This window comes from Lissotriton vulgaris, unplaced genomic scaffold (genome assembly GCF_964263255.1).
Source record: "Lissotriton vulgaris unplaced genomic scaffold, aLisVul1.2 SCAFFOLD_494, whole genome shotgun sequence".
NCBI classification, from domain to species: domain Eukaryota; kingdom Metazoa; phylum Chordata; class Amphibia; order Caudata; family Salamandridae; genus Lissotriton; species Lissotriton vulgaris.
In genome coordinates, this window is record NW_028243049.1 from 855,234 (window position 1) to 881,023 (window position 25,790).

The window sequence follows — 25,790 nt, forward strand, 5'->3', positions numbered from 1 at the left end:
AGAGAGGTGTACAGTGCAAGTGAGGATGATATTGCAGTCTTGTCTGCTAGGGTACTATAAACCTTTGATTGCTGCAAAGCTGTTACAATATTCTTTTTTTTTCGTAACTGTGTGAAATTTGAGCAGACCAAGAAACAGACATAGCGTTGGAAACAAATTTCAAATCTGTGCCTTTCATAATATATGAACTATGTTGTGGGTATTGTTAAATTTTAATGATTTAATTTTTTTCAGGTTTTAGAAGTTCGCAATTTTCTCTGATCAGGAGTATTTTGACCCAGCTGTCCTGTGATAATGTGTTGTCTTGTCTCTTTTCCTCTCCTCCGCAGACACTTGAGACTTGAAAATCAAAGTACCAGAATGGGCAGAAGACGGGCTCCAGCAAAGAAAGCGAATGCGCAGTGTTCACGTGAATCCATAAGAGCTACAGTCCCATCTTTACCTCTTCATGACCTCTCATTTTCAAGATCCCGAAATGATGCTCAGAGGGACCAGGACCTAGAATCACTTTCGGAGAAACTGCCCCACATTATCCTTTTATCCATGCTGGAGGAGTTGGAAGCCAAACTGGATAACTTGCTGAATACTGTGAAGGACGTACCTTCTAGAGTCGCTGGGCTGATTAAGAAAATCTGGATAGAAAAGGATCAAGGTTCCCTAGATAATTCTGGAGTGACTTTGGAGGTGGTCTGTCCCGTGAGCATTAGAAATTGTGCTGTTAGCCGTTCGCCTGCGACACCTCAACTGGACAGGCCAGGGGATCCGAGCTTGTGTCTTCAGACAGTGTTTTCTGATCGGCATGCACCAAAGCAGGAGTGTACGCTCTCTTCTCCGACCGATATTCAATTGTACCCAGAGGAGCCAAACCTTTGTCTACAGCCAGTGTTTCCAGATCGACGTCACCCATGGGAGGACCAGTGCTTGCAACCTGGGTTTCCAAATGGAAATGGACTACAGCAGGATTGTACTCTATCCAGGTACCCTCATACAGATCCTCCAGGCAGATCACTGGGGGCAAACCTATATCTTCCCTCAGAATTTGTTGTTGGCCAGACACCAGAGCAAGACCAGAGCATACAGTCAACGTTCCTAGAAAAGAGGGAACCAGATGAGCACCTGAAGCAAGAACCATCCCCATTGTCTACTAATAGCTGGGAACAGCAACAGAACCTCTGCCCACACCCACTATTTCCTGAAGGACACGAACCACAGCAAAACCATGGTGTAGAAACTATGCTATCAAATGGGAAGGGACCTGATGATCCCTTGGAGGAAGAATTGATGTGTTTTGATTTCCAAGATCCCCAGGAGAACCGCAGCCTACAACCCGTGTCACCTGATGGGATGTCATCAGACGAACACTTAGCGTCTGGGCTATTGTCCTTTGATGAGTTGGGGTCACAACAAACCCAGTGCCTACAGCAACACCTATGCTTGAAGCAGGAACTTCCTTATGCACAGGATCCAAACATGAACTTCGAGCTAGAATCAACGCGCCCTGAAGCACAGGAACCAGAGCAGAAAGACAAGCTAGAACAGACCTGTTCAGATGCACCGGGTTCAGATCAGAACAATACGGTGGACCAACTACACACTGCTGCACTGGATCAAGAGAGCGAATCAGTGCTTTCTGAAGCACAAAAAACAGATCAGAACAACACGGAGGAACCACTGCACACTGCTGCACTGGATCGAGAGAGAGAATCAGTGCTTCCTGAAGCACAAAAAACAGATCAAAACAAAACTGTGGAACCACTGCACACTGCTGCACTGGATCGAGAGAGAGAATCTGTGCTTCCTGAAGCACAAAAAACAGATCAGAACAACACGGTGGAACCACTGCACACTGCTGCACTGGATCGAGAGAGAGAATCGGTGCTTCCTGAAGCCCAAAAAACAGATCAGAACAACACGGTGGAACCACTGCACACTGCTGCACCGGATCGAGAGAGAGAATTGGTGCTTCCTGAAGCACAAAAAACAGATCAGAACAACACGGTGGAACCACTGCACACTGCTGCACTGGATCGAGAGAGAGAATCGGTGCTTCCTGAAGCACAAAAAACAGATCAGAACAACACGGTGGAACCACTGCACACTGCTGCACTGAGACACCACTGCACACTGCTGCACTGGATCGAGAGAGAGAATCGGTGCTTCCTGAAGCACAAAAAACAGATCAGAACAACACGGTGGAACCACTGCACACTGCTGCACTGGATCGAGAGAGAGAATCGGTGCTTCCTGAAGCACAAAAAACAGATCAGAACAACACTGTGGAACCACTGCACATTACTGCACTGGATCGAGAGAGAGAATCTGTGCTTCCTGAAGCACAAATAACAGATCAGATTAATACGGTGGAACCACTACAGCTAGAGGAGCAGGATTCAAATCTGAAGTACACGCTAGAGCAATATTGTACTGATGCACAGGGTTCAGATCAGAGCTACATACTCAAACCACTGCACCTTGAATCACAGCATCAACATCAGAACTGCAATGCAAAACTGCTCTGTCCTGAAGAGCGGGGTCAGCCTGTGCCCCCATCATGCTTAGAAATGGAAAAAATTACTGCAGATGAAGATGCCCCCTCAGACTCAATGGAGACAGGACCAACACAGTCACCTTTATTGCCGTCCAGAGCCACACTAGGTATGTGTTTTGCTATAAATGGACACACTGAGTGCACTAACACATGTAACCTCTTTAGAATGCATATGTGCATATTTTAGTAAGTCTTCGAGGGGATTAATATGGTTTGGGAGGAACCCCCTGAGAGATAATGACCCCCAGAGTACACTGGGTGCAGATGTGTCCCTGCACTCTCCTCTGTATCCACACAGGACTGCATCCTTCCTGTGCAGAAACAGGCCTGGTTATGGGACTCCTCATGAGACAAATAGGCCAGTAGCTCTCGTCCTTCCTTGTCCATCCCTATTCCAGGCTGAGGAACTGGAAATCGTGCAATTCATGGGAGGAATTACTGGCCAGAATCACATGTAATAGTCTGATACAAGTAATGTGGCGTTTATTGAGGATAGTAGACATGCACAGTCTAGAGAGGGAACTGTGTGTTCCAGGCATGTGGGCTGCTGAATTCATATCTGTGCATAGACCGCCGACTAGTGTTGGGTCCGGATGATTGCACATTGTTGTCCTGGAAGAGTTTTCGAAGTATCACGAGATAGGTGGCTCCTCCCTCGGACTACAGTGCGCGTGGGCATCCTCTCCATCCCCAGATTGTTTTTCTCCGCCATTGGGTTCGGCTGTACTTTCCTACTCTCCAAGTTCGGAATCAAAAAAACTTCTTAAAGGGCCAAAAGGCCTTCGGATACCGTCGGTATTGTTAAGCGCTCGGTGCCGATACACTTTTTACATCTCGGTTGCACTCCAGTCGTCGGGCCGTAAGGCCTTCTCGACACCACGTGGACCGACCGTCGATGGAACGAAGTCCGTTCAAGTACTGCCCTCAGTGCAACTCAAAGTTCCCGCACACAGACAAGCATCCAGTGTGCAACAAATGTCTGTCTCCAGATCATAACGAAGATAGTTGCCTGACCTGTGCCCAGTTCCGATCAAAAAAGACTATTCGGAATTGAACGGCGGCAAGTCTAGAAATGCAACGATCGGCGCCGGAGCTCGATAACATCTTCGGGGACGAAGAAGATCTAGACAACGGCGAAGACTCAGGCCTTAACGACAGACAATACTCGGAGCCCGACTCCGAATATTACCCCAAAGAGGAAGAACTAATCGTCGATCTCGAAGACTATGATCAGGACATTGTAGCAGTTAAAGACGACCCCGATGACGGCGAGGGGCGAACCGTGAGTACACCGCCCCATATAGACACTATACCTCTATCAGAGACTCTGGCCAAGGCATCGCCAGCAGGCCTTAGCCAAGACCCAACTACCTCGTTTTACAGCCCCGCCATATCGCCCGGCTAAGAACATATCGAAAGAGCCCTCTGAGACACGTCACACAACATCGGTTCCATCGAAACCGAAACTTGTCGAGAATAGAGTCTTCGGACCGAATTACGTCGAACCGAAGGTATCAAAGCCTAAAGGCATCGACCCAAAGGCCACATTACCCTCGAAACCAAAAACCGTCGAGCCGACATCGAAGACAAAAGCAGTCGAGTTGAGCTCCAAGTCAGAGGCCGTCGAGTCAACTTCGAAGCCAAAAAAAGTCGATTCGACACCAAAACAAAAACACGTAGAATCGACCCCCAAAAGGCACGTCGAATCGAGCAAATCAGCCTCAAGTATCGACAAGGGGAACAAACCAGTCGACGACAGAACAAGGCCTACGCCCAACACTAGCGTCGAACCGAAACCAAAGGTGGACGAAAAGAAATCGGTCGAGCCGAAGCCCATCGACCCAAAAAAGGGCGTCGACCCGAAACAGCAGGCTCCAAAACAACATAAAGAGACTATCGAACCGACAGCACCGCTCGGTCCGAAAAAGTTGTGAAGCCAGCAAAGGACGTTCAACCAACAAAACCTGTTGAAAAACAACCGAAAGCGATACAAACACCTAAAACGGTCGAGGTACCAAAAACCATCGACCCGAAAAAACAAAAAGCAAAGGTTGTAACACCAAATACAAAAACTGTGGAAGAGGAGCTTCTTCACCCAGATCCCTCCACAGATAGCCAGTCAAAAATCTACATTGATCCAAAAACTGGTAAAGTGACTGTCTATACTAAAAAGAAAAGGCCTCTACCAACTGAAGACTTTTCCAAGATCCACCTAAAGAAAAAGAGAGACTGTGCTACCTCTCCTATCCTCTTTCAACCTATCACTCCTGCTATGCCTACTACTCCTTATACACCAACCTCACCAACACGCTCTGACTACAACCCTGATGAAGATCAGGATGCAGATGTAGGTTTTAGTTACCCACAAAACCCAGATACAGAGCCAGACACACAGCCATGGGGTGCAGGAGGGGAACCAGACAATGAAGGGATTCTGCCCATTACAGACCCTGCAGTATACCCTACTAAGCCATCACCAACAGAGGATACAGTTGCATTTAATTCTCTGTTAGATAGAGCAGCAACCTACCACAATGTAGAGATGCACTCTGATGCTATTGAGGAAGACTTCCTATTTGATACACTTGCAACATCTGAAAGACACGTTAAAACACTCCCAATGCTAAAAGGGGTGTTAAAACACGCAGGTGACATTTTTAAGGAGACTGCTAGAGCCCGGGTCATAAACCCTAGAATCGAGAAAAAATACAGAGCTGCACCTATAGATCCTACATACATCAAAGGACAGCTACCCCTAGATTCCTTAGTGGTGTCAAACGCACGTAAGCGTGCAAACTCACAAACTACTGGTGAGGCTACACCTCCAGACAAGGAATCTAAAATATTTGAGGCATCAGGCAAAAGAGTGGCGGCTCAGGCAGCAAACTCCTGGAGAATAGCCAATACACAGGCCTTGCTGGCCAGATATGATAGGGCGCACTACGACAGTTTGGAAGAAATTCTCCAACACTTGCCTGATCCCTACAAACAGCAGGCAGATGAACTCATACAAGAGGGAAAGCTCATCACTAATGCATCTATTAAGTGTGCACTAGACGCAGCAGACACAGCTGCCAGATCCATTAATACCAGCGTGCTAATAAGGCGACACGCATGGTTTCGTATATCAGGCTTTAAGAATGAAGTCCAATCTACAATTCTTAATCAACCAATTAACCCAGACTTTTTATTTGGTCTAGCTGTTGATTCAATTCTGGACAAAATGAAAAAGGATGCAGAAACTGCAAAATCTACGGGAGCACTTCAGTCCCAACAACACCGGTGCTCCTTTCGTCGCTCCAATTATAGAGGAGGAGCGCGAGGAACATCACAGCAATCCTCCAACTACAAAACTAACACACAATCCACATTTAACAAGAACACCAGCAGGGGTGGTTATAGAGGAAACCATACCAAAGGCAGAGGTCGTGGAGGCAATGCAAATAGATCCTCCACTAACACAAAGCAGTGACTTCTTGACACTCTCCCCAGACCACATAACACCAGTCGGGGGAAGAATACAACAATTGCAACAAGTCTGGTTAAATATCACCACAGACAAGTGGGTCAGGCAAATTATCCAACATGGCTATTGCCTAGAGCTCACCTCAACTCCACCCAACATACCACCCATGCAACGCCCTATGTCACAAGAACATATAACATTACTTCAGCAAGAGGACATCAGTATGCTGCAAAAGGGGGCCATAGAACCAGTCCCACTGCAACATCAGGGAACAGGAGTATACTTCCTAATTCCAAAGAAGGACGGGTCTCTCAGACCAATATTGACCTCAGGCCCCTCAACCTCTACATTCTGTCAGAGCATTTTCACATGCTCAATCTTCAGCAAGTCTTACCATTGCTTCGCCAGGGAGACTTCCTAGCAACTTTAGACCTCAAAGATGCATACTTTCATATACCAATACACCCTGCTCACAGAAAGTATTTGAGGTTCACCATTCAAGGGCAACACTACCAATTCAAGGTCCTGCCATTTGGGGTGACAACAGCACCAAGAGCGTTCACCAGATGTCTAGCTACAGTAGCAGCACATCTCAGAAGGCAACACATACACGTGTACCCTTATCTGGACGACTGGCTAATACACACGCCAACAGCCCAGCAATGTGCCGACAACATGTCAAAGACCATACACCTACTGCACAGTTTAGGATTCTCACTAAACTACCCAAAGTCACACCTACAACCCTCCCACGTCCAACAGTACCTGGGAGCGACAATAGATACACTGTCAGAAAAAGCATATCCCAACACAGCACGGGTCCAGGGAATGCAGACGCTAATACAAAAGTTCAGACCTCAACACTCACTACCAGCTCAAGTGTTTATGCAGCTAATAGGCATGATGGCCTTGTGCATATTCATAGTCCCTCACGCCAGACTACATATGCGTCCGCTACAAGAATGCCTAGCAAGGCAGTGGAACCAGGCTCACGGGCAATTAAAAGACCTAGTGTTGGTGACCAGTCGTGCATACAACTCTCTGCATTGGTGGAACCCACAAAACCTTTGCAAAGGTCGACTGTTCCAAGAGCCTGTCCCACAAATAGTGTTAACAGCGGACGCATCCCTACTAGGATGGGGAGCCCATGTCCTACACTACACGGTGCAGGGACTCTGGACTATACAGCAAAAGAAAATGCATGTCAATCTCCTAGAATTGATGGCCATCTTTCTAGCCCTAAAAGCTTTCGCGAAACACTTACGCAACAAAGCTGTGTTGATCCGGACGGACAACATGACAGCTATGTATTACATTCAGAAACAGGGAGGAACACACTCGCCACAGCTGTCGCACCTAGCTCAAGCAATGTGGAAATGGGCCATTCAAAGGAACATCTTTCTCATGTCAGAACACCTCCCAGGCAAGCACAACCAAGTGGCCGACCTGCTAAGCAGGCACAGCCAACAGATGCACGAATGGGAAATTCACCCCAAAGTGCTCCAACCATTCTTCCGGAAATGGGGACATCCGGAAATAGATCTATTTGCCACAAGCGAAAACGCAAAATGGCAGTACTTTGCGGCCAGGTTCCCACATCCGCAGTCGCAAGGCAATGCGATATGGAGGAACTGGTCAGGCAAATTTGCGTACGCTTTTCCCCCAGCTCCACTAATACCGCTGGTGGCACGCAAAATACGCCAACATTCGCTGCCGCTAATCCTAGTTGCTCCCACGTGGGCGAGGCAACCATGATACACGACGTTCCTAGAACTGTCAGTGGTGCCTCATCAAAGACTGCGACTAACACCCAGTCTTCTAACGCAGAACCATGGCGAAATCCAATACCCATATCCCCAACAGCTGAACCTAGCGATCTGGCTCCTGAAATCCTAGAATTTGGGTACCTCAATTTGCCTCCAGACTGCATGAATATTATCAAAGCGGCAAGAAAACCCACTACCAGAGCATGCTATGCAGCAAAGTGGAAACGTTTAGTCATTTACTGTAATAACGACATTAACCCGCTTGATGCTTCCACTCAAAACATCATTTGCTACCTATTGCACCTCCAAAGGTGCAATTTAGCTTTTTCTTCCATCAGAATACACCTAGTTGCGTTAGCAAAATATTTGCAAAACAGGCAACACCTTTCACTATTCAGGGTGCCAGCAATTAAAGTGTTTATGGAAGGTCTTAAACGCGTAATTCCTCTAAGGCACCCACCATCACCAGTCTGGAATCTAAACGTTGTTTTAACTAGACTAATGGGACCACCCTTTGAGCCACTGCACTCATGAGAACTACAATTTCTTACTTGGAAAGTGGCTTTCCTTATTGCCATTACTTCGCTTCGAAGAGTTAGTGAGCTGCAAGCCCTAACTATTCAAGAGCCATTCATTCAGGTACATGCAAATAGAGTAGTTCTTAGAACAAACCCTAAGTTCATACCAAAGGTGGTATCCCATTTCCATATAAATCAAACTATAGAATTGCCAGTGTTCTTTCAGAACCCACAAACAGTAGTTGAAAGGGCCTTGCATACCCTTGACATCAAAAGAGCTCTGCTATATTACATAGACAGAACAAAAACATTTCGAAAGACAAAACAATTGTTTGTTGCCTTCTCACCTCAACACAAAGGTAACCCTATCTCAAAATCAGGTATAGCCAGATGGATTGTTAAGTGCATACAAATATGTTATATAAAGGCAAAACGCACCTTAACAGTCCCCCCTAGAGCGCATTCCACGCGCAAGCTAGGGGCATCCATGGCTTTCCTAGGAAATATTCCTTTACACGAAATCTGCAGAGCAGCCACATGGTCAACCACACATACATTTACAAAACACTATTGTGTAGATGTACATTCAAAACAGCAAGCTGCTGTAGGACAGGCTGTTCTCAAAACTCTTTTCCAGACTGCTGCAGCTGACACAGGTAGCCACCGCTAAGGGAGATACTGCTATACATTCTATGCACAGATATGAATTCAGCAGCCCACATGCCTCGAACGGAATATGCTACTTACCAGTATGCATCTGTTCTTGGCATGTAGGGCTGCTGACATTCATATCGCCCACCCGCCTCCCCAGTGCCTGTCGCAGCTGCAGCATTCATTCTTTGCATGGACATCTCTTACTGTACTATACTCCATCTCTGCCACAATGGCGAAAAACAATCTGGGGATGGAGAGGATGCCCATGCGCACTGGAGCCACAACGCCAAAGGAAAAGTCTGCCGATCCGAAGCCATCGGCGTCGACGCATGGGGCCGTGGATGGTGGCGGACGCGCAGTTGTCGAGAGTACGTCTGCGCCTCCAGCAAGGAACGTGGATTCATCAACGCTCCAGTCTTTCCCTGGGGGTGGATCGAGGTCCTCGGTCGGGTCGACGAGACTGTCCGCTTCTTTTACCAAGCAAGTGGCAGACTCCCTCAAACGGATTCGGGAGAAAGAGTTGACGTCGGTGCCGGAGACACCCTCGGTACCTACTCCGGTAGCGCCACCGAAGAATACCTCCATGCCGCTCCTCTTTACTCTACCACCCAAGGTGGTGCCAAAGGCCTTTGCACCTCGGTCGGTGCCTAAGGACTCAGAAGGGGTGAGGCAAACTCAACTGAGTGGAAGTTTGAGTCGACAACCCTTATTAGAAGAGCAGTCGGAACAGTATATTGACGCCGACACAGGAAAATTAACGCTCTACAAGAGGAAGATTACATCACAGCCTTTGGAGTTGTTTGTAATCCCTCTGAAAAAGAAAAGGCCAGCGCCAGAGATGCCAGAACTTGTTGAGCACATTCCTCCGCATCCTGGGAGAAGCCCATCGCCTTCACCCACTTGCTCAGATGGAGATCAGGGTGAACAGGACGAGGAGTATACTTTTCCCGAAAACACAGACCCTGATGAGCAACAGGACTCGTGGTTAGCCTCAGGTGATCAGGGGGACCAACAAGCTGTCCATGACCCACAAGCTTTTGGCGCAAAGACTTCTCCAACCGAAGATTCTGCGGCATTCAATGCCTTAATTGAAAGGGCGGCTGCAAACCATAAGGTGGAAATGCATGCTGACCCTGTGGACGTTGACTTTTTATTTGACACTTTCTCTGCTGCCGAGAAAACTGTAAAAATACTTCCAATGCTTAAGGGTGTTCTTAAGCATGCCACGGACATTTTCAAGGAAACTACAAGGGCACGGGTTGTCAACCCTAGAATAAAGAAAAAATACAGACCGGCACCTGGGGACCCAACTTATATAAGGGGCCAGTTGCCTCTGGACTCTTTGGTGGTCTCTAATGCTCGCAAGAGGGCGAACTCACAGACGATGGGTGAAGCTCCTCCCCCGGACAAAGAGTCTAAAGTGCTGGAGGCGTCGGGGAAAAGGGTGGCAGCGCAGGCAGCCAACATCTGGCGCATATCTAACACACAAGCTTTGTTGGCCAGATACGACAGGGCACACTATGACACCTTAGAGCAGCTTTTACAACACCTTCCAGACGAGTTTAAAGAAGGAGCTGAGATGCTTATCCAGGAAGGCAAGCTCATCTCCAACGCTGCGATTAGATGTGCGCTCGACGTTGCGGATATGGCAGCAAGAGCGATAAACACTAGTGTAATGTTACGGCGTCAAGCATGGTGACGCATCTCAGGGTTCAAGCCAGAGATACAGACTACTATCCTCAACCAGCCCGTTAATCCAGACAGACTATTTGGCCCTGAGGTGGACACCACCCTCGAAAAAATTAAAAAAGATCCTGAAACGGCCAAATCCATGAGTGCACTTCAGTCTCAGCAATTCAGAGGGAGCACTTTTCGTCGCTCAGGCACTCGGGGTGTTACCAGAGGACACTTGGCACAACAGGCGCAGTTCAGTAAAAGTGGGGTGCAGTCCTCGTACCCCAAACAGGGTAGAGGAGGTTACAGAGGAAACAACGCCAAGGGCAGGGGCAGAGGCAACAACAGTTCCCGTTCCTCTGCTGCCAACAAACAGTGACTTCCTGTCACTGACCCCGACCATCCAACACCTGTCGGGGGGAGACTCCAACAGTTCCTGCCAGTCTGGAAGTCCATCACCACAGACAGGTGGGTAAGGAAACTTATCCAGTTCGGCTATTGTTTGGAGTTAACGTCCACTCCACCCAACATACCCCCAAGACAACGTCCTATGTCGGCAGAGCACTTGCACTTATTGCAGCAAGAGGTTCTTGTGATGCTGCAAAAAGGCGCCATAGAGCTCGTGCCACTGGAGGAACAAGGCACATGGGTTTATTCCCTGTACTTCTTAATCCCAAAGAAGGACGGCTCACTCAGACCCATTCTGGTCCTACGCCCCCTCAACCGGTATATTCTTTCAGAACACTTCCACATGTTAACTCTGCAGCAGGTTCTTCCACTGTTAAACCAGGGAGACTTCCTCGCAACCTTGGACCTCAAGGATGCTTATTTTCACGTACTACTCAATCCATCCCACAAAAAATACCTCTGGTTCACCATTCTAAACAGGCATTACCAGTTCAGGGTCCTACCCTTCGGAGTGACCACTGCTCCCAGAGTGTTCACAAAGTGTCTGGTGACGGTAGCGGCGCACCTCAGGAGACAGAACATACATGTCTACCCTTACCTGGACGACTGGCTCGTTCAAGCCAAGTCGGCACAGCAGTGCGCCGCAGACATGTCCCGCACCATTCACCTTCTTCACAGTCTGGGGTTTTCGCTAAACTATCCAAAGTCGCACCTTCCGCCAGCCCATGTGCGGCAGTATTTGGGCGCGACGATAAATACTCTGGCTGCTACAGCTCAGCCAAACCCAGCGAGGATCAACAACATCCAGTCGCTGATACAGAGGTTCAGACCGCAACGCTCACTCCCTGCGAGAGTGTTTATGCAGTTGATAGGCATGATGGCCTCCTGCATCTTCATAGTCCCACACGCGAGGTTGCATATGCATCCGCTCCAGGAATGTTTGGCACACCAATGGACTCAAGCTCAAGGGCAGTTGAAAGACCTAGTGTTGGTAACTGGTCGGGCATACAACTCTCTGCATTGGTGGACTCCACACAACCTTTGCAAGGGCCGACCGTTCCAGGAGCCTGTGCCACAAATTATCCTGACGACGGACGCATCTCTCCAGGGTTGGGGAGCGCACGTCCTCCACTACACAGTGCAGGGTCTATGGTCGACACAGCAGAAGAAGATGCACATCAACTACTTAGAACTGATGGCAATCTTCATGGCACTAAAGTCCTTCAAAGTACATCTGTGCAACAAGGTCGTGTTGATCCGGACGGACAACATGACGGCAATGTACTATATCCAAAAGCAGGGGGGCACACACTCTCCACAGTTGTCTCATCTGGCTCAGGGCATGTGGAAGTGGGCCATTCAGAGGAACATCTTCCTCATGGCAGAACACCTCCCGGGCGTGGACAATCAGATGGCGGATCTGCTCAGCAGGTACAGCCACCAAATGCACGAGTGGGAGTTACATCCATCAGTACTCCACCCGTACTTACAGCAGTGGGGTCATCCAGAGATAGACCTGTTTGCCACAAGGTAGAACGCAAAATGCCCAAGCTTCGCCGCCAGGTTCCCACACCCACAGTCGCAGGGCAATGCGATATGGATGAACTGGTCAGGCAAATTTGCGTACGCTTTTCCCCCAGCACCTCTCATACCGCTGGTGGCACGAAAGCTGCTGCAACACTCAATGACACTCATCCTGGTTGCTCCAACGTGGGCACGCCAGCCATGGTACACCACGTTTCTGGAACTCTCCGTGGTACCTCATCAAAGGCTGCGCCTCACACCCAGGCTCTTGACGCAGAACCATGGCGACATTCAGCACCCAGATCCGCAACAGCTGAACCTGGCGATCTGGCTCCTGAGGTCTTAGAGTTTGGCTACCTTGATTTGCCCCCGGAATGCATGGACATCATCCGGGAGGCAAGAAAGCCCAATACCAGAGCTTGCTATGCAGCAAAATGGAACTGTTTGTCATTTACTGTACAGAACATCATATCAACCCGCTAGATGCATCCATTCTTAATATCATCTGCTATTTGTTACATCTTTACAAATGTAATCTGGCGTATGCTTCCATTCGGATACACTTATCAGCCATAGCGGCTTATCTCCAAAACAGACAGCACCTCTCGGTTTTCAGGGTGCCTGCCATCAAAGCATTCCTGGAAGGGCTGAAACGGTCATCCCCCCAGGACCCCACCAGTTCCTGTGTGGAACCTCAATGTGGTCCTCACCAGATTGATGGGACCACCGTTTGAGCCTCTACACTCCTGTGAGATTCAGTTCTTAACATGGAAAGTGGCTTTTCTCATTGCCATCACGTCTCTACGACGTGTTAGTGAGGTACAAGCACTCACGGTACAAGAGCCATTTATTCAAATTCATCCTAACAGGGTAGTGCTGCGCCCTAACCCTAAGTTTCTTCCTAAGGTGGTGTCGGAGTTTCATGTCAATCAAACCATTGAACTACCCACATTCTTTCAGAACCCTGAAACAGTAGCAGAAAGAATGCTCCACACGCTTGATGTCAAACGAGCGTTAATGTACTACATTGACAGGACCAAAAGCTTTAGGAAGACACAACAGCTATTTGTTGCCTTCTCAGCCCAGCACAAAGGCAACCCCATTTCCAAGGCAGGAATAGCCAGGTGGATCGTTAAGTGTATTCAAATTTGCTACCACAAGGCTAAGCGCACTTTAACGGTCCCCCCCAGAGCCCACTCCACACGCAAGTTAGGGGCCTCCATGGCTTTCCTAGGTAATATTCCTTTGGAGGATATTTGTAGAGCAGCCACATGGATTACACCACATACGTTTACTAAACATTATTGTGTAGATGTGCATTCCAGACAGCAGGCAGCTGTTGGTCAGGCTGTTCTTAAAACTCTTTTTTAAACTTCTGCAGCTGGCACGGGCGGCCGCCGTTAATGGAGGGACTGCTATGTATTCTATGCACTAGATATGAATTTAGCAGCCCACATGCCTCGAACTGAATATGCTACTTACCAGTACGCATCTGTTCTTGGCATGTAGGGCTACTAACATTCATATCGCCCGCCCTCCTCCCCGGCGCCCGTAGCGGCTGCAGATTATTTCTTGCATTCAATCATTAGCATGGACATCATTTACACTATTTCACTCCATCTCTGACACAATGGCTAAAAACAATCTGGGGATGGAGTTGATGCCCATGCGCACTGTAGTCCAGGGGAGGAGCCACCTATCTCGTGATACTTCGAAGACTCTTCCAGGGCAACAAGGTGCAATCATCCGGACTAAACAATAGGCGGCGATCTATGCACTAGATATGAATGTTAGCAGCCCTACATGCCAAGAACAGATGCATACTGGTAAGTAGCATATTCATTCTGAACACCTTCTTCAGGCATCTCTCTGAGGATGGGGGAAGCTGTCTCATTCATAAATGAAAAAAATCAGCTCCACATAGCGTGTCCCCCTCTGGGCCATCTCTTTTGATGCTAGCCATGGATTTCACTCCTTTACTCTTTCTCCTGGGCCATTACCCAGAAACCACAGATGTTCGGGCGATTGGGCCTCTGAATATGACCCCTTTGGCTCTTCCCTTGTATCCTCTCAACTCACCTGCAAGGACATCTGCATGTGAACAGAGGCCAAAGTTGGCAGGGGTACGAGGACTAAGGTGCCCATTTGTTTTTAATTTTGCAAAGACTTCCCATAACCTTTGTTAAAAACAACGATCCCAGATGTGTTAATGGGGACCTGGAGGTACCTCTACGTGAGAGTTCAAGGAGGGTGTCTAATGTGATTTAATTTATGAAATAACTTGAAGCATCATGATGACAAAAAAAGAAATCTTTTTAGAGGCAATGTAAGGATGTTGAGTTTTGAAAAGTGTACTTTTAATGGACTTATAAAAATGATTCCTGCTATAGGTACAGTCTGGTTAGCTATTACTGATATGTATTTTTTGAAAGCACTTGTTTTATCTTATACAGGGCGCTGGAATTATGCGATTCTGCAGCTGTGACATTTTTCGCATATTTATGGGTTTGCAGATTTGCCACATAATCCACCAGCTGCAGTATTACATGCAGATTTTAAAATATTTGTTTGAAGCTCAAATGGATCAAAAGTTACTAAGAACATGGTGACGTGTTTGCACGCATTGGAAGCCCTCTTCCAAGGGTGACTGGACAACTTTCAGTGGCTTATTTCTGTATTTGCTGTTAAATTGGTACTAATGAGGTGAAATCTTTGCCCAGACAGTACTACTAAGTAAAACAAAAAAGGTAAAAATAATTATGTAATACTAGTAAAAATGTGCTGCATTAGACTGCATAATTTGGCTACGGTGCTCCACTGCCACATAATTTCATTGGCCCTGATGACATAGACAAAATCATTGTGTGGCAGCCTATCTTATACAGTGTTTAATATAATTGTAGAATAATGCCCTACATATTCACATTGCTTTCTGTTACATGCTGGGACCGTAAAACATTATAAATACTTGTCGCTATTATGCGCGGCACCATCCTGCATTCAGGTTTTTGACTCAGTTCTCATACAGATATCTTCGGGGATCAAAATAAACTAGTTTCATAATATGTGCAGGTCCCATCAATTTATTTAACACCTTTCGTTTCTCACTTGTTGGCGTGAGCATTATTTTAAATGCAGCTGCTGAACTTGTAAATACAATAAAATACTTACAAAATAGTTTGTTGATTTAAGCCTAGCTGTTGCCTTCGGGACCCCAAGATTCAGGATCCCAGCTGCCTTACTTTTCTCGACACTTCAACAGTCATGTAAATGAAGAAGGCCTGGAAACGCGCAAAATAAACAAACTTGCTCTTCCAGGCCATCTTCATTGTTGAGTACTTAATGAGGCTTTTGCGCGCCCCTGGGACTTCCGCCACGGACCCCCAGGGGGGCGTGCCCCACACTTTGAAGACCTCTGCTCTAGTATATAGCGCTGCTAAGTACGTGTCGCTGCCAAAAGCCAGTCTGTCCACCCTGTAGGCTGGCTCCTCCAGAGGGTAGAACACCCATCCATTCACATTAATGAGCTGTGTCGCCCAATATTAGAGACGGATGTCTGGTACCGCCAGCCCTCCCTCATATGGGCCCCTTTGCAGTTTCTTGAGAGCTATCAGAGGACGTCCGCCACTCCACAGCAAGGAACGCTGTTCAGACTCAATTGCCCTAAACACCTGGTCCGGGACCAGGAAGGGAGCGCATTGTAAAGCATAAAGCAAGCGAGGGAAGGCCATCATTTTAAATAGGACGGCCTGCCCCATCAGCGAAAGCGGGAGGGACCTCCAATGCTCCACGTCTCTGCGCAGCCGCTCCAGCTGCGCCAAAACATCAGACGCAGGAATTCCGACTCGGAGTGCGTGATCCAAATCCCCAAGTATTTGAAAACATCCTTCCAGGCGATCATTCCACAATCCGCCAGCAACTGGGGTTGTGGCCCCGCCAACACATGCCCCAGGGACTTACTCCAATTTATGCGGTATCCAGAATACCTACCGAACTCTCCTATTATGCCCATCAGCCTCTGAATGGACGCCGCCGGCCTCTGCACATACAGGAGGATGTCGTCAGCGTATAAAGAAATACGCTCCTCCCAGCCCCCTCCCAGATCGATGCCCCACACCAGCGGATCCGTTCGGATCCAGTGCGCCAGTGGTTCCACCGCCAGTACGAACAAGGTGGGCGAGAGGGGGCAGCCCTGACGCGTGCCCCGATCAAGGCAGAATTCTCGCGACAGCACTCCATTCGCCCGGACTCTCGCCAGCGGCGCAGTGTACAGCAGCCGCACCCATGCTCGGAAGTGTTTGCCAAAGCCCAATTTCTCCAGATCTGCGTAGAGATACTGCCATTCTATACTATCAAACGCCATATGAGCGTCGAGAGACAGCAGGGCTGCCAGCACCTCTGGTCTTGCGGAGATCCTCTGCAAGACCCCAAACAAATGCCGGAGATTGAGACGAGTGCTTCAGTGAGGCATAAAGCCCGACTGGTCCGGGTGTATCAGGTGCTGTATAACTGCCCCCAGTCTCGTGGTCAGAATCTTACCGAGGACCTTGGTCCCGAAGTTCAGCAAGGAGATGGGCCTGTAGGAGCTACACAGCTCCTGCGGTTTACCGGCCTTATGTATCACTACGATCGTTGCCGACCGTAAGTCTTTGGGAAGTACCCCCACCTGCTTGGCTTCATTGAACATACTCGGCATGTGAGGTGCCAGGCGGCTGGACACGCACCCAAACGCTTCTGCCGGGAACTCATTGGGCCCCGGCGTCTTCCCCACCAGCAAGTCTCCCATTGCGTCCTCCACATCCTAGACCGTTATGGGTGAGTCTAGGATATCTTTATCAGCTTGTTCCAAGGCAGGCAGCTGCAAGGGAGCCAGGAAGTCGTGGTAGTCTTGTTCCTGTCGAACAACGTCAGACCGGTAAACCGCCTCGTAGTAATGTGCGAATTCCGCCGCTATCTCCTGCCCCGTTACTTGCACGGTTCCATCCGGTCTTTGAATTCCCGGGATCCAGTTACGGTCTCGGTCCCGTCTCTCCAGTCAGGCTATCATCTTGTTTGCCTTGTCTCCAAGGTCGTACACCTGTCTCTGGATTGCCAGGGCATGAGATCTCGCCTGGTCAGTGAGGACATCTCTAATCTCCTTCGCAAGGAGTCGCTGCCTATGCAAGGATACAAGGATCAGATATTAAATGCCTTACCCTCCCATTGAGCAGCAAGCGCTCCCTAGGGGGTCTAGCCATTCTTTTCCGATCACCAGAGGTAAGGTGTTCCTGATGAGGATTCCCGCCCCCCCTCGAGCCAGTGGTGAAGCCAACATGTGCCCGCATCGTATAGCCAAATCTATTGAGGGCCTTGCAGTGGTTTCCCAGCAGGTGCGTCTCCTGAAGCAGGACTATATCTGGTGCATGTCTATGTAAATACTGGAGTACCATGGTGTGCTTAATCTTGTTTTGTAGGCCATTAACGTTCCAGGAGAGTATACTAATGTGACTGGTGTGTGGTGTACGCATTATGGGTAATTACCTCTAACAGCCAGGGAGGCAAGCGCCACCCCCCACTTCCCACTCGCTCGCCAATCGTGCCAAAGGAGCCAAATCAAAACCAGTAAAAACACAGCAACACAAAATGAACAATCCCACACCCCACATCCCCGACCCTTAGAACAATCCCCTCTCCCTGCTACCCTGCCACGCCAGCCAACCTGGTCAGGTTTCCCCCAACAAGCAGAGCGCCTGTAGCCCTTGTAAACGAAAACTACGGGGGTGAGAGCTGCTACCAAAACCTGCAACCTGAGGACTACCCTTGACCCCGCTTCGTAATCTGTAACCTGCCTCAGCCTGCTCAGTTGGGTCCTGAGTACCATAGATGTGGGCAAGTCAGTCCCAGGCCTCACTTCTCCCCCCAAACAGCCACCCATACCAAGCAACCCATAATTAGGCAAACATACATAAAAACCCCCGGCTCACCAGGGCCTCCCCTTCCACCGGGCCTCTTCAGTCAGTTATTCAACGTTTATTAAGCAAACCCCAGGGCATTATCCAGGACCCCCTCCGAAGTCAGGCAATACAGAGAAACAGGAATTGTCAGTATACATCACGTGTACGCCAGCTGTCCTTCGTAGTGCAACTCAGTCCTGGCCCCTTCACCCCATGTCCGGCGAGGCGACAGGCTCCGGGCCAGATTCCGACGAAGGGGCAGAGATGTCCGCCAGCGCCGACTTCCACCCCTCTGGGAGCCAGCCGATGATGCTGGCGACCGAGGCGCCGTGTTCCTCCAGTTGCCCCCATATCCGGAGCTCGCCTCGCCCACACGCGTTTCCAGCCAGGAATGAACATCTTCCGGAGAGGTGAAGAACCAGGATTTCTCATCTACCAGGAGCTTGAGTTTTGCCGTAAAGAACATCATGTACTTGATGCCCTTTTCTCGAAGCACTTTTTTGACCCCATCAAATGACCGGCGCTCCTGCTGCACCTTCAGCGTAAAGTCTGGGAAGAACCTAATGACTGCATTGTTCAGATGAAGATCCCCATGTTGGCGGGCTGCCTGCAGAGTGTCGTCACGGTCTGTGTAATTGAGGATCCTTGCGATTATCGTTCATGGCGGGGCCCCTGGGCGCGGCGGGGGGACCAGAGCCCTATGGGATCGCTCGACGGCGGAAAACTTTGAGAGGCGTCTGGGCTGCAGATGCTTTAGGATGAGGTCCTCCAGAAACAAGTCCACGCTCGGCTCCTCCATCTTCTCCGGCACCCCCACCACGCGTATATTATTGTGGCGGGCCCTCCCTTCCTGGTCCTCCAGGCGGGCCGCCACCACCTTCTGCTGGTGCGAGAGCCGTTGAACCTGTTGCTGCAGTTGTTTCGTGGTGTTTAGGAGCTTCGCAATGTCCGCCGTATTTTGGGTGGCCTTCTCAGATGTTTTATTTAAGTCTGCCCTCAGCAGTGTCATTTCTATGGAGACCTTGTCTATCTTTGACTCCAGCGTGGTACCCAGCGTTTGTATGGCCTGCAGTATCGATTGTAACGACGGTTCTGGCGTGCCCGTCAGGGAGCCAGCCTGCGCCTCGGTTCCACCGCCCGTCGCGGCCGTGTAGTTGTCCATTGTGTTAGTCTGAGTCGTCGTGGATTTTTTGGGTCTCATGACAGCGGCCACCGGCCCCGGACCCACCCGCGGACACAGGGGAGAGGGCGCCCTTAAGGTCGCAGCGTCGCCATGCCGTCTGGTTCCACACGATGGGGGGTAGTTTACTCTGCACTAGCTCCTCCCCTGGCCCTCGCTCCCTGAGGATACTGCATCCTCGAGTCAGTGGCCCCGAAGTCGCGCTCTTCAACCCACTGGAAGTGGGCACCACGTCCACACCCCCCTATCAGAGGAACCGCACCAAGCTGATTGTCACCTTGCAGAGTTCATGGGGTTCCCTTGGTCCGCTATGTGATCTGCATTCCCAGCACCTGCACGCCCACTGACCAGCTTTGCGCCACTTGCCCTCCGCTGCCACCGGACAACCACCGCACCCAGGGTCTCACTAATGGCCAGGACCAGGATGCCTGCCGTGCGAACTCTGGAGGGGTCTGCCTCGTCACAAGCACATAGGGACCCCCCTGCGTGCCCGGCGCTGTGTTTGACAATGGCCCCAGGTCTTTCCGGCTCCTCAGACTTTCCCGGCCTCACCCGTCTTAGCCCGTGGGGGGGAAATCATTCCCTCGCCGGTGGTGGTCGCGCTTCGCCCAAGAAGCAGCGCAGGATCCAGCTCCTGACCGACGATCCGCGCTGGCGTCACATTCCCTGGTCCGGCCCGCGGAAGTACTCGAGGCTGCGGCCTCCGTCGGTGAAATAGGCCGTGGACAGGCCCAAAGCTGTTGGCAGGCAGCGCGGAGCACTCTCTCCAAGTAGAGAGCCCGGGAAAACACCCCGGGGCACCGGAGCTCTCGGTGCCTCCAAGCCTGAACTCCGGGGCAGTGTGGCTGCAGGATTATGGCCGGATTTTGAGGGCCTCAGGCAGTTCCCCGCAGGAGCCGCGTTAGAGTTCGGCTATCTTCGGTGCCGCTCGGCCACGCCCCCTCTAAGCCTTAATGTAGATATTTGTGTACCTAGTAGCAGTCACTTCCTCAAACAGTTAGCAAACTACATGACCCATTAGTAGATTAACAAGTTGACAAAGACAAAGTTAAATATGGATCCAGTGTTAAACATGCACTCATGCTCTACATTATCAGAATTGAAAATGTATGAAAAATAAGACCGTTTTTTGCACCGGCACAATTTGGCATATGGTTTTCTACTCGTGCGGAGACTAGGGGTGGGCGGAATTTGCGTAATCATGTTATGCAAAGCTCAGCGTAAAAAATGTTTTGTGAGCACGCAGAATTCTGCAAACACACGGAATTGATTCTTCCTCCCATTCACAATGCTTTTTTCCTGTTCGCGTGCTAGGGGGGAAATATCTTGCGAACACACATTTTGAAAGCGTGAACAAGCAAAAAATTCTACGAAGCTGCGGATCGCGGAGGTTTTGGCAATTCCACTTTCTCAGCGGAATGTGAAATTGAACAAATTCCGCAAGTGGAACTGAAGTTACCGCCCAGGCCTAGCGGAGACACCACATAGAAATACCACAGGCTGAGTCCACGTGTGATAAAGATGCAACCATGGCTTTTCTACCCAACATACCTCTAGTAGATAATTTGTAAAGCAGAAACATTTGGTTCTGTGCATCCTTTCATAAAATATTTCTCTGGTGACATCAACATATTCGGTCGTTGAGGTATGTGGGTCCGATGTTGTTGAGGGATTTGTAGGCGTGGGTGAGGAGTTTGAAGGTGATTCTCTTCTCGACGGGGAGCTTCGTAGGTGTTGGGTCATATGTTTGTGGCGTGGTGTCCCTAGAATGAGCCTGGCTCCGGCGTTCCGGACCTTAACGGTTCTTTTAAGTTATGGCACAACCTGTGATGTGCCACAGATTGCTGAAAATGGAAAATGTTACTCTCTTGCAAATATGTCAGCTTGTCATGTTGCAGGCTCACATGCATCACCCACTTGCTGTATGCTTGGAAAGTATATAGGTTGCTCAGATTAAGCAGTTTTTTATTTTACTCATATAAGCAGTCGTACTCCGATGGAGAAAACAACACAATGATTTTAATTGGAGTCTGCGCGCTGATGCATTATGCCTTTCTGGTATGGGATTATGAGTCGTTCTCCAGATCAAAACTCAATCTTAAATTAATTATTTTTAGTAGTCAGAACCCAACCCATGAGAGGTCACCATATGGGAAACGTGGAACTACAAGCAGCAAATGATTGTTCACAGGTAGTAACATTTCCTTCCTTCATAGATATTACTGTCTGCCTTTCTCATATTATAACCGTGCATTTCTTTCAAGAAATATTTCCCATGTATAATTCTCAGTGTTCATTTCATTCTGCAGCACAGCAGCCGACGACAGAAAGTATGAATGGGAAAGAGAAACGTAAAGCTTCTGGACGAAGGAAGAATTTTGCTTATAAAATGACTGAAAGAAAACACCAAGGAATACAGAAGAGGGAGAATTTTAACAATAAAAGACTACTTGCAAGGCAGAAAAGAATAGACACCGGCCTAAGAGCTTATGCCTGTGCTGAGTGTAAGAAAACATTTACTGGAAAGACACGTCTTTTACTGCACGAACAAACACACACAGATCGGTATCCCTACACTGAGCATGAAATGAGGTTTGCTGATAAGGCAACACATGAAAAAACTCACAAAGGAGAGCGGTCCTTTCTTTGCAATATCTGTGAGAAAAGTTTTACTCAGAAGGGAAATCTTCTACAACATCAAAGTGTACACACAGGAGAGAAGCCTTATCACTGCACTGTGTGTTCCAAACCCTTTTCTCAGAAGGCGACCCTTGTACGGCATCAAAAAACTCAGACCGGAGAGAGGCCTTATCACTGCACTGTGTGTTCCAAGAGGTTTTCTCAAAAGGCGACCCTTGCACAGCATCAAAGCGTACACACAGGAGAGAGGCCTTATCGCTGCACTGTGTGTTCCAAGGGCTTTACTCTTAAGGCAGCCCTTGTACGCCATCAAAGCGTACACACTGGAGAGAGGCCTTATCACTGCACTGTGTGTTCCAAGAGGTTTTCTCGGAAGGCAAACCTTGTACGGCATCAAAGCGTACACACAGGCCAGAGGCTTTATCACTGCACTGTGTGTAGCAAGAGCTTTGATCTTAAGGCAAGCCTTGTACGCCATCAAAGAACACACAGGCGACGGCCATGACGCCGTACAGGATATGGAAACTGCTGTAAACAAAAGGTGGTGCTCAGCAACCTCAAGTAACACATACAAGATGGAAGCCTTCTCAAAGCACTGCCAAAAAACCTTCATTTAAAAAAAGAAATGTGATCTTTTACATCATCTAAGAATCTACAGCTAAAGTTGGACCTCTTATGACATCTAACAATCCTTCCGGGCTGTGATCCTCCCTTTCCTCTGAATGTCAGAAGAGCTTTGAGTTAAAGGACAAACTCCAACGTTCGCAGCATCTCCAAACAGAATATAGGTTCTTCAACGTCACTAACATCACTTCACCAAGCAACGAACTTCACAGAGGCTGCTTCACTGCGAATTAAACCTGTCAGACTCCCATTAAATGCGTGCAGTGTTGAGGACATGTTACCAAGTGTGGATCATAAACTATCCTGATGGACATAACTTCTAGGATTCAACAAAATATTATTGAAAGACCTGAGTACATGGGAAAAAGAAACTAGGAGAAGAAATAGGAATCAAAAACCACTTGCGGACAAAAGGCATAAACTCCTTTCATCACTAAAGCAAGAACATCTACTCCCTATCAGTATCTTCGGACCGGCTCTGTAAATATTCTGTACAACCCATCCAGGCTGAGAGATCAAAATAGGATTCATGGCAGTCTAGATTCTAACAACTTGCAAAGGTGGCACCATCCATATAATTCTGCAGTTTCAACTGCCGAGACTGCGACACATTTCACAATGTTTTGAGATGGTTTATTCTGGTGAGAATCTTCTTTTTTTCTGATAATCAATTTTATTATAATTTTGATTAGAAAAAAAAAGACAGCATACATCATACACAGTAAAGCCAATTCTGTCTCCAACAGACAGTAAATTACCCCACTGTTAGGGTAGGAGTATTTATGCAAGCCACCCAAGCTGGAAAGCAGCACCCCGTTACATGGGAGAGCCAAAGCTGGCAATTTAAAACAGTAGGTTCAGCCATTTGCCCCAAACCCTATGGCACCTCATGGGACAACCATGTTCCTCCTGGGCCACCCACCAATCCACTCCCTGGTGCCACTTTCGCAGGGTAGGGGGGGTTAGGCTGAGCCCAGGCCGCTGCAATATCTGATTTAGCCACAGCGACCGCCGTTCCCAGAAAATGTTTGTCCGCTCTAGAGCCGTCCAAACCTTCAAATACACCCAGGAGAAGACGTAAGGGATCGTGTGGAACCTGCCGACCCAAGGTCTGTGTGAGCTCAGATTCCACCTCGGACCAAAAGGGGTCAAGGCCTGGGCAAAGCAAACCATATGGTAGAAGTCGGCTGGAGTTTGGTCGCTATTTTGGTGAGAATTAAATACCCAAAAACTAACGTTCACATACTTTACAAAACAAAGCAGATTGTCTGATAAAGACACTGTAAGGAGTATTTCATTGCATGCTGTGATGTGTTTTGTGAGGTCAGTTGTGGTCCTGTTCTAGTGTGAGGGGTGAGATTGACAACTAGAGAAAGGACAATTCCACAGTGAGCTGTTTTCCAAGAATGTCTTATTTTACGCATTAAAACTTTGCTATAAACCAATCTGCCTGCCTGTTCCATGTGGTGATGAGATACTTCAAACTTATCGGTACGTTATGAGTGTCTGTTTTCTATCTTGGTGATTAGTCTGTCATGGAAGAGGGTGGGGAAGAACTAACACCCCCCCTCCCCCCCCCCCTGCAGCCCTTCCACCACCAGCCCCTCAGATGTGAGGCATTTCAGTGTGTAGTTTGCTCTATCACTGTGTTTATTAGAGTAGTGCAAGGGTTCCAAGTACAATTTGCACTGTTGATGTTTCAGAAGACAACGTTTGAAGGTTAATAGTGTAATTGCTTTGGGAACACCTTTATCCCTTGGACCTTTTCCTTCACTGAGCGTATTGGTTGGCTTAAAATAGTCTGATTACTCTGGACCCTGTGCCATCTGTGAGCACACAAGGCGTGCCTCCAAACCATTATATGGAAGAAACAGCACTAATGTATGAAGTCTTGAATCATCCTGGTGAATGTTGTGTCCCCCCCCCCCCCCCCCCCCCCCACCCCCACAAGATCCACCCGTGGGCATCAGTGACCGTGAAGCAAGGGACAGACAGATGCCTGGTGCGAGGCTGCTCTGGGGTCACTGAGATACCAGTGCCGATGTCTCCACCCCTATCCCCGACAATGTTTAACATCTACGTCTCTCCTTGGGCCAGACTTATCAGGAGGCATGGATTTGCCCTGGTCTCATGTGCTGATGATTCTCAGCTTGTTATCTTTATCTTCAATCAGCCTGAGGCCACAGCCGCCGGGTTTCATGCTTGTCTCACTGAGATCATGACCTGGATGAACCATAGCTTCCTGAAAATGAACACTGACAAAACGGAGGTGATAGAGTTTGGCCCTGGCCGGTGCCTGTGGAATGACTCCTAGTGGCCGGTTGAGGCCGGGGAATGCCCGTGTCCTGTCCCCAAGGTCAGGAACCTCGGAGTCATCTTTGATGACCAGTTTAATTTTTCTGCCCAGGTAAACAGTCTCACTTACTCCTGCTTCTTTTTACTAAAAACCTTGAGAAAAATCTTCTCTTTTCTCTCAAGAATTGCAAAAGACGGTGGTGGTGGCGCTCTTCCGGTCTAAACTGGACTATTGCAATGCCCTTTTTTGGGCATTGATAAGACCCAGCTGAGAACTGTAGTCTCTACAGAACACTGCAACAAGATTACTTCTAAACATTCCTAAAGGACAATCAACCTCGGCAGGAATTAAGTCACTACACTGGCTTCCCATCCAGCAGCGGGTTGAATTTAAGGCCTTATGCCTCGTGCACAAAGCACTTTATGGTGGAGGTGCTGAAGATATCCCAAAAATGTTCCTACCTTATACCTCCCCAAGTGCCCTTAGATCTGCTAATTTGGGCCTTATCCAGATTGCTAAGATCAGACGGGCAAGATGGGATGGCAGGACTTTATCAAGT

At 48.7% G+C, this 25,790-nt stretch overlaps 1 protein-coding gene across 1 annotated transcript; it reads left to right on the forward strand.

Annotated features, from left to right (window-relative positions):
• Positions 1-348: 348 nt before the first annotated feature.
• LOC147668724 (uncharacterized) lies at positions 349-24,380 on the forward strand. Its single transcript, XM_086948475.1, has 3 exons — positions 349-2,043; positions 2,145-2,655; positions 21,981-24,380. Exons 1-3 carry the CDS (start codon positions 361-363, stop codon positions 22,814-22,816), a joined length of 3,030 nt encoding a protein of 1,009 aa, XP_086804601.1. The 5' UTR covers positions 349-360; the 3' UTR covers positions 22,817-24,380.
• Positions 24,381-25,790: the final 1,410 nt, after the last annotated feature.